The following is a 10082-nucleotide window of genomic DNA, read 5'->3' as shown; positions in this document are numbered from 1 at the left end:
ATTATTACATTATAATCTTTTCAGGTCAGACACATAATCTTATTCTATTACAAACACATATATAATTATAGAATTCTTTCTAATAAAATATAAAGTTATATTATGTAATAATTTTACTTTTTTCCACTTAATGTATCATGGAAGATTATCCACATAAATACCCGAAAAGCTATCTCATCTATGTTTAATGACTGTATAAATTTTATTATAGAAATAAGTAATAATTGTTTTCATTATTTAATTTAACAGTTAATTTACTTTTTAAAGTGAAACATCCATTGGTCATTTGAAAAATTAGATAAAGCTATGAATAATTATGTTAGAGATTATATCGAGGGAATAGGGTTGTATGTTGTGTTCAACTGAATCATTTACAATGAGCATAAATATTTACAATCACAAAAAAGGTATTTCTGAAAATCAGTATCTGTTACAATCATTCAAATGCAATGTCATTTATTTATATTACATTATTTAGTCTATTGTTTTCTCATTTTAAAAAAATAGCAATTAAGGCAAAGAGGAAATCTTTATGGTTAAAATTTAAAATTTTATCTTTAGAAATAAAAAAGTGGTTCATCATACATAAAAGAAAAAACAAATTTAATTTGTAAGAGTACACTATCTTTAATTTTCTTAAGTCAAAAACATAGTTTACATATTAGCCTTACTGTAAACATCCTCTCTGACGTCACAATATTAAGACTTCTGTTGCCTTGGTCCCATCTCATTCTGACCCTGTGCTTATTGGCCCTTACAATTTAATCTGAACAATGGAACCAGAGACATCAGCACTGTCCAGGCTCTCTCCTGATCTTCATCCTTCGCCAGCAGCATTTCATGAAATAAATACGGGTAAAACCAGATTCTGCTGTTATTGCTAAATCATCTCTTCTTTTGATGAGAAAATAGTATTAAAAATAACGACTTCATAACCAGGTACTTTTAGAGGAGGATTTGAAAATCTTTTGTCTTTATAAATGAGTTTAAGATTTTCTAATTAAAGGGGACTTAAATCTCAGAAAATTATAGTTTAGTAAGTAAATATTTACAATTGCACTAGGTTTAATATTATTTAGGGGAATGTTATTGACTTTTGGTGAATGTCATTGACTTTTGGTGTCTATGAGTTCTGCTTCACTTGTACTGAAGGAATACCTGCAATATGCTGTGGAAAGAATTTATTTAGTGCGAATTAGATAATGGCTTTTCATGTTCCTTTCATTAGGATTAAATTCAACTATAAGAAGAGGCAGAAATAGGCATTTAAATTAATTTGAATATTTCTACTCTTGCTTCTATTTCCAATTTTACTGCAGATGCTAATGCCCATTATATTCTTACAATTACTATTCCACATCACTGGTATTATTACTACTACTAAAGAAAAACACATATTGAGTGGTTAATACGTTTCAAGCACTATGCTATCGACTTTATATACATTAACTTAATCTCTACAATATATCTATAAATGATTATTGTATTGTTACCTGTATATTATAGACAAGGAACGAAGAATTTTTTTAAAAGAGTAAGAATTTACCACATTTCACAAAGCAAAAAAAAATGGAGCCAATTTTAAAACTCTCCTATGATTATAAAATGTGACAATTTGTATCACATATAATATGCCATTTAATCATATGTTTATGTATCGTATAAGTATGTGTATATACATATATCTGGATTATAGTTATTGGATGCATTTTTTTTATCTTTTTTAGAGTTTTCTGAGGAAAGTATAATATACTCAGACCTCAAAGTTCATTGTTCTTCAAATATCCAGAACGGAAAAATAACTAAAACTTTGAAAACAAAAGGTAAAAACCACTTAAAACTCTAGATTCACTTTTTGGCTTAAATATTTTAATGAACTAATCATGAAAACAAATATTATAGGGCTAATGTTTGAATCAGGATTTATTTCTTGTCCCTACACTTTTTAATAGGTCATAGTAACCTACAGTGCTCTGTTAAGAGCAAATGAGAATGGTCAACGAGGCAGCAATGGCCGCGATGACTTAGAATGGTATACCAAGATCTTGGAAAAAGAATGTTTCATACACAGTTTCCTGGTTTGATATTTTAATTTTGAAAAAGTTAAATGTCTTTTTAGTGCTTCAGTATTTCTACAAATAGAGGATGTGAGATACCTCATGATGAACATGATGAATTAACTTTTATCAAAACGGTCTGGCCAACAGCAAAAGTTGGAGTTTTGTTCTTAAACTAGTTCTATTACAAAGATGAAAGATATAGTTTAAAAAAAAAACAAAAAACTGGGTGGGGGGCGGCTGCGGTGGCTCACGCCTCTAATCCCAGCTCTTTGGGAGACCAAGGCAGGCGGATCACCTGAAGTCAGGAATTCGAGACCAGCCTGGCCAACATGGTGAAACCTCGTCTCTACTAAAAATACAAAAATCAGCCGGGCATGGTGGTATGCACTTGTAATCTCAGCTACTCAGGAGGCTGAGGCAGGAGAATCACTTGAAACTGGGAGGCAGAGGTTGCAATGAGCCAAGATTGCTCCACTGCACTCCAGCCTGGGCGAGAAAGCGAGACTCTGTCTCAAAAAAAAAAAAAAAAAATTACGAGAGGGAAATGAACTAAATCCACAGTAGGACTTCTGAAGTGCTCTTTCGTAGCCTTTGGAAGAGTTCTTTACTAGGGCAACTTGTTAGTTCATAAACAGCTCATATCTACATCAAAATGTTAATATCTTCCCAGGATGCATCTAAATCTGCAAAATAATTTTTAGAATTACTCCCCACAGGCTGAGGTATGTTTTCCCACAGCACGGTGCTCCCATGAGCTTACGTTTTAGACCAATTCAAGTGGGTTAAATATTCTTGCTGAAAGTTCTTTTTAGTATCAACTCCCAAATGTGGTTTCCATTGATTACGTTAGCCAGCTTCTCTCTTTTTGAACAGTGTCTCCGTGGTGCATTGCTGCTGTGATATTTGCCTTCCTTTATTTAATCGCTCTGGTAATAGTTGCAGCTGTGGTAGCTAAGAGTAAGTATTTTTTAAAGCAATTTCATTAATTTTTTAATTACTAAAATATAATTTTAAATAGCCTTTAAATTTGGTTCTAAGGTCTTCATCAAGATATTTTTCTCATTTATTATTTTAATTATATACGAGTAATTTTATCAATTCATTTTTTTGAGTTATCAGCAATGGCATAGGCCCTGGTGTCCTCATCAGAAGATGTTAGTGGATAGCTGAGTATTTTGATAGAAACGGAAAATAGTGCCAGTATTCTATATTTTATTATATTGTTATTGACATTAGATTCACAAGCTGTGAGATGTAATAAAATGTGAAAATGTTTATAGATGTTACTGGTTTGGCAGTTAAAAGTTAACTTATTATGGCATTAAGTTCAGATCATTTGAAAGAGCAATTTAATAGAGGCAATAGAAGATGGTGGGTACAGAATCATCAAAAAATGAAAGAAAATGACCAAGATATCAAACTGAGTCTGCATATTGCTTGCACTAAGTTTGTCTTAATATTATAAAACATATAATCTTTTAAAATAATAAATTTATCAAATACTCCATACTATAAGAAAACTAGAAACATGAAGTTCTTTTAATATAGAAAGTTAAGATGAAATTGATTCATTAAAAAAAGAAAAACAACCCAAAACATATGGACGCATAAATAGATAATAAAGCAATTCTAATCTCAAAGTGAACTATTTTAGTATAGAAAAGAATATGTAACTTTTAGTAACAAACATAAACTTTTTTGAAATGTATGATTTCCTATGAAGATACATACTATGATAAAATGACTCGGGAAAAAAGAGACAATTTGAATAAATATTACTACATACTGCAGAAAAAATAATTAAGCTAATCAAAGATGTGCCTCCAAATAGATACCTGGCTGATAATTTTTAAAGAATGAATTTGAGGCTGAGCGTGGTGGCTCACGCCTGCAATCCCAGCACTTTGGGAGGCCAAGGCAGGAAGATCACCTGAGGTCAGGAGATCAAGACCAGTCTGGCCAATATGGTGAAATCCTGTCTCTACTAAAAATAGAAAAAGTAGCTGGGCGTGGTGGCGGCTGCCTGTAATCCCAGCTACTCGGGAGGCTGAGGCAGGAGAATTGCTTGAACCTGGGAGGTGGAGGTTGCAGTGAGCCAAAATCACGCCACTGCACTCCAGCCAGGGTGACAGAGTGAGACTCCATCTCAAAAAAAAAAAGAAAGAAAGAAAGAAAGAAAGAAAGAACTCAAATATATCTTAATAACAGAAAATGACTACTAGATAAGCTGTTCAGTATCTACCAAAGGATGAAAGATTCTCACCCCACCCCATCTAAAATCAGTAAAATTAGTTTAGGATTATTTCTATATACAGGAAAATATTTTAGGACAATATTCCTCACAAACAGAAAAACAAAAATCCTACATAAAAGAGCCAACATAATACATCACTGTTATAATGATAAAATTCTGGTTTCACTTGGGGATAAAAATTCGTTCACTTATCAAGAGATGTTTCAATAGGAGAAAAGGAAATAAATACAAACATATTTAACTTGATTAAGAGTATTTATAAGAGCCTTCGGCAAATATTATCTTTCACAGTGAATCATTATAATCATTTTCAATAAAATCAGGAAGACAAGGATGACTGCTATAACTATTAGTATTCAACATTTTTTTGCACATCTTCAGCAAGGAAAAACCACAATGTAAGAAAACCTAGTTAGACATAATATAAACCGGAATTGAAATTAACAACTGCAATTATATGCAGATGATGCGCTTTCTTATCCAGATGGTTAAAAAAGAAACTACTGGAAAGAAACAATCAAATTAAAAAGAACAATTCAATAAGTAAACTCAATCCAAAATTAAAATAGCTTTCTTATATACCAGCAAGATCTAATATCCAATTTCCAGGTCCACTTTTCAAGCCTCCTATTTGACATTTCTTCTTAGATAACTTTAAAAATGCCTGGAGCATTGCTTTCAAACACTTTATATTCCCAGCCCTGGTCCTTACTAGGATCAAGAAAAAAAATCACATACTTTAATACTTTTAACTTACTCTGCATCTGTTGACCGAATGTCTAGTGAGGTGACGCTAGGGGCCATCTGTGTTATCTCACAGCCACTGAATATCTCGGCTCACTGAGCCAGTGTAATTCTCCACATCTGCACTCCTACCCATCTAATCTGAGGCAATATCTCCCTCTCTGTCTACTCCATAAACCCCCAAGTGATATCACTATGCCTACCCTTGATTCTTTCTAATCGATTTCCAGAATTGTCTCTTCAAAATGCAAATTTTATAAACTCACTTACCTTTACCAATTAGTTTCTTAACACTGTGGATTCAGTGTAAATTTTAAAAGCCTGAACATGGTTTACAAGGCCCTTCCATACTTGGTCCACGGCTCCCTTCCCCAGCTAGAAGCACACCCTTTCTCCCGAGCTAGCCTCCAACCACAGTTGTTGTCTTTTAGTCCATTGAATGTAACATGGTTAGTGTGACTGCATAACTATTGTGCAAACAAGGATAACCATAAGAATGACAGCAGACCATATTAACAATCACTCTGGGACAACAGGCATAAATCAGGATTTCTCTGGGAAAATTTGTGTGAATTGTAACTTTAGCCACGATCCTTCTTGCCACAGAGCATGTGTACAGACTGCTATTCTTTTACTCTGTTATGATATCTTATGTACCAGTCATTTGTAGCATTTTCCAGTCTCATGTGAATAATTATTTCTAGGATTATGTACTCAATGGCTGACTTCTGCTAGATTATCTTCATGAGAACAGAGCCTTTGTCTTTATTTGCTCAACATTTTATCTTCTGCTTTTGAACAGTATGTTGACACATGGTAAATATTGAGCAATTACAATTCACACAAATTTTCCCAGAGAAATCCTGATTTATGCCTGTTGTCCCAGAGTAATTGTTAATATGATCTTCTGTCGTTCATACAGTGAAATTTTTTAATTAAATAAACTGATATACCTAATAATGCATATGGCCTATATATGAGACTATGATACTTTATTAAAAGGCATAAAGAAAGTCATTAGTGAAGACATTATTATAAATTGAATATATATTAAATGTACCTTGGTGGGAAGATGAACACTGAGATGATAATACTGTTCTAAATTCATTCAGCAGTTATGTAATTTCAATGCAAGTGTATTTTCATGATAAATCGGTTCATTGTAAACTATACATAAAAGTAAAATTTTATGAGATTAATACATATTGAAATATATTAACACAAGATGTAAGGATCTAGCCTTTCTAGAAATAAGGCTATAAGTGATTTCACATGATACTTTTATAAAGTAAATGTATCAAAATAAAATTATTATTAGTCATATGCAAATAGGTACAAATAATGTATAATAAAGTCATATGCAAATAGGTACAAATAATGTATAATAAAGTCATATGCACCTGTGTGCAAATAATGTGTGCATATATATGTGTATGCATATATATAAGATACAGTAGGCTCTTCAAAATGACAGATATCTAACAATAGGTATGGAAAAATAATTTTTTTAAGAATATAAAAACTAAAAAAGAATTTCTAGGTAGATTATAGTGTTAAAAATAACAGACCAGGAAAAAATAGTTGAAACAGTTTGAATACATATTCAAATCCATATAATATTATCAAAAGTATAATAGTCAAATAAATACAAAGAATTTTTTTAAAAGATGAGCCAAGGTTACATAAGTAGGAAAAATGTCCAACTTCAAAGGTAATCATGGAAATGAGAATGAATTTTAAAATACATCTTTTGCCCATTGAATTGACAAAAATAATACTTTTCCTCATAGGTGAATGTGTGGAGAATGGACCCTCTCATACAAATTTGATGTGTGAAACTGTCAAGTTATATTTTACTTATATTTTACATTTACTTATACTTTAAAAATAAGAAAAGAAAAAAGTATGTATGTACACATACAAACACATACACATGTATAAATTTACCCAATTAAGTCAGAAAGACATGCAATAATCTATTAATGTGGAAGCAAGGGTTAGTATGAAAGCAATCAATAATCTGTTGCTATGGAAACAAGAAAGAAGTAAATTTATTCATAAGCATGCAAAAAAATTGAAAACGGCCAAAAAATATATATACACAGCATTTTACAGTGATCTTTTTTTTTTTTTGCTGATGTAAATAGTGTCAGAGGAACAATGAAGGGAGGTGTTTTTCACTTTTTACAGTATATATTCAGTTTCTTTTGTAAAGTAAATTCATATGTTACTTGTTTAAAAGAGAAAATAATTGAAAGAGGAAATTATGCTCCATAAATGAAGAAGCTGTACAGGGACGTGTCAGACACAAGGTAGTAAATATCAGATGTAGCGGTATGGCCTAGGCCTAAGAATCTTTTCTTTTTTTTTTTTTTGAGAGGGAGTCTCGCTCTGTCACCCAGGCTAGAGTGCAGTGGCATGATCTTGGCTCATTGCAACCTCCGCCTTCTGAGTTCAAGTGATTCTCCTGCCTCAGCCTCCCGAGTAGCTGGGCTTACAGGTGCGTGCCACCATGCCTGGCTAATTTTTGTATTTTTAATATACACAGGGTTTCACCATGTTGGCCAGACTGGTCTCAAACTCCTGACTTCAGGTGATACACCCGCCTCGGCCTCTCAAAGTGCTGGGATTACAGGCGTGAGCCATCACGCCCCACCATATGGCCTAAGATTCTAATGGATAGTCCTCTGTAATGATGTTGTGCTGTTTCAGCCCATATATATATATATGTTGAAATATATTAACAAGAGAGGTAGGGATGTAGCCCTTCTAGAAATAAGGGTGTGAGTAATTTCACATGATAAGCTTATAAAGTAAATATATCAAAATAAAAGGAAGGAGTCTAATAATAAAGTCATATGTCTCTGTGTACAAATAATGTGTGCATATATATGTGTATGTCTATATATAATATGATACAATAGGTTCTTCAAAATGACATATTTAACAATAGATTTTGAAAAATATTTTTTAAAAGTAAAAAATAATTTTTAGGTAGATTATGGTGCTAAAAATAACAGATAAAATATAAGTAAATATGTGTGTGTGTGTGTGTTTGCATGTGTGTGCACATATATAGAGAGAGGGTATTATTCAGCCTTAAAAAAAGGAAATCTTGCCATTTTGAAAACATGGATGAACTTGGAAGACATTATGCTTAGTGAAATAAGCCAGACACAGAAAATATTGCATGATATCACTTATATGTGGAATCTTTTTTTTTAAGTTGAACTTAGAGAAACAGAGAGTAGAATGGTGGTTTCCAGTCTAGGCAGTAGATGAAATGGAGAGATATTGGTCAAAGGATACAAACTTTCAGTTAAAAGATAAATAAAGTCTAGAGATTTAATGTTCACCATGGTAATTATAGTTAACAATAATGTATTGGACTCTTGAAATTAGCTGAGAGTAGATCTTAAGTGTTCTCACTACACACACACACACACACACAAGGTAACTATGTGAGGCGATGGACATATTAAGTTGCTTGTGGGAATTATTATACAGGTTTACTTACACCAAAATACCACATTGTACACCCTAAATATACACAATTTTTGTCAGTCATACTTAAATAAAACTGGAAAATAATACAATTCGATAAAATGAATTACCACTCCATATAGAAGACTATTTCATTGCTAGAGCGAAGCTGTGTTTTGTAGCAATTGGACATACTACTTTGATAATTACACCTTGGTAATATTTGAGAACACTAGCATAGTTTAAGTGTAGTGAATACTTACTTTTAAATGAAATAAAATATAAATTGGTAAAATATCCTGATAAACAGAAGCTTTTCCCTCTGTTTTACTATTATCAAACTTTGTCCTAATTACCAAAAGGGAGGAGAGAAGCAGTTGAACCATTAGAAGTAGTTCCCTGCATCAAATAAGCTAATCCTACCTGGGAATTACCAATTAGAAGGAAAACCTTCATTGGATAATAAGGGCTTAGCATAAATGAACCAGAAATCATTAAATATATGACAGAAATAGAGGAGGAAATGCTAAATAAACAAGAATATTCTTGGGTAGAAAAATAATTCATGCATGGCTTGCTTATGCAGTGATGCCTTAAGACTTAGCTTGATTATTTGGTTTCTCATTAGTTCATTTTGAACAAGATAGGGAAGTGGTTGTTTCAGGTCCAACTAAGATCATGTCCATGAGTAGCCATATCCATCCTATGAGAATATATTTAAAATACGGACTAACCCAATTTGGGAACAAAATGGAAAATTGCAAATTTGAGCAAATGGAAAACTGGTGACAATATTTTCTTCTTTTTCCATTAAATCATCATAAGAAAAATACTCAACCTCAATACTCTGGGTCTGGTGAGGGAACGATTCAGCAATGCTTATGACATTTATTTCCATTAGTCTAGTAATGCATCTGATACTCAAGCTGGAATAACATGGTTCAGATAACTTAAAATCATGGGGACGTGAGTTTGTACAGGACTAAACTGAAACCTTGTGGGTAAAATATTATAAGATTTTGTTACTGGACAGGGATCTGATCTGATCTTAGTAAAGCAGAAATGCAGACAGATTTCTTCTACAATTCATGTCAAGTCTCCCAAATCTTTTATACGTGACCACGTACCATTAAGACTAAAATTAATTCCAATTAGGGATATTCATTCTTATTTTAAAAATTCAAATTGTGCCATCTCTAGTGCCAGATTCGTAAAAATATTATAAAACATATCAATGCAAAATCATGTAGTTTAAAGATTTCCTATATGAAGGTAGTTAGAAATATAACTGATAAAAAAGTACAATTGTGTAAATGGTACAATTTTGTATAATTTTAATGTTAATGAATTAGAATTTTAGCATATAAATAATTCATAGCCTCTGAAGATGATTGAAAGGGTACGATTATTCAAGGTATGCTTTGGGGGTGTTTACTCTGGAGGCAATTTGTGGAAAATATTGGAAAGTGAAAACTGGAGAAAGAGAGTTTGTATAATAAAATAGCTCAGCATAAAAATAATGACAATCTGAGTAGGAAAAA

General features: G+C 32.2%; 1 protein-coding gene across 7 annotated transcripts in view; it reads left to right on the top strand.

Annotated features, from left to right (window-relative positions):
* Positions 1-742: 742 nt before the first annotated feature.
* LOC129010084 (uncharacterized) overlaps positions 743-10082 on the top strand; it is a 54519-nt gene continuing 45179 nt past the window's right edge. For 4 of the 7 annotated variants that reach the window (XR_008492922.1, XR_008492921.1, XM_054443823.1 and 1 more), the window contains exons 1-3: positions 743-855; positions 1728-1823; positions 2934-3017. Coding sequence is in view for 2 of the 7 variants with exons in the window: in XM_054443823.1 (XP_054299798.1) it covers positions 774-855; positions 1728-1823; positions 2934-3017 (262 nt within the window). In the remaining 5 variants the exon portion in view is untranslated. Of the gene's footprint in view, positions 940-1727; positions 1824-2933; positions 3018-10082 lie in introns of all 7 variants that reach the window. The other 3 variants (XR_008492925.1, XR_008492923.1, XR_008492924.1) reach the window with 1 other exon arrangement.

Source organism: Pongo pygmaeus, chromosome 10 (assembly GCF_028885625.2).
Source record: "Pongo pygmaeus isolate AG05252 chromosome 10, NHGRI_mPonPyg2-v2.0_pri, whole genome shotgun sequence".
Taxonomy (NCBI): domain Eukaryota; kingdom Metazoa; phylum Chordata; class Mammalia; order Primates; family Hominidae; genus Pongo; species Pongo pygmaeus.
The sequence above is the reverse complement of the archived record's forward strand: the minus strand, read 5'-3'. Positions and strand labels throughout refer to the sequence as shown.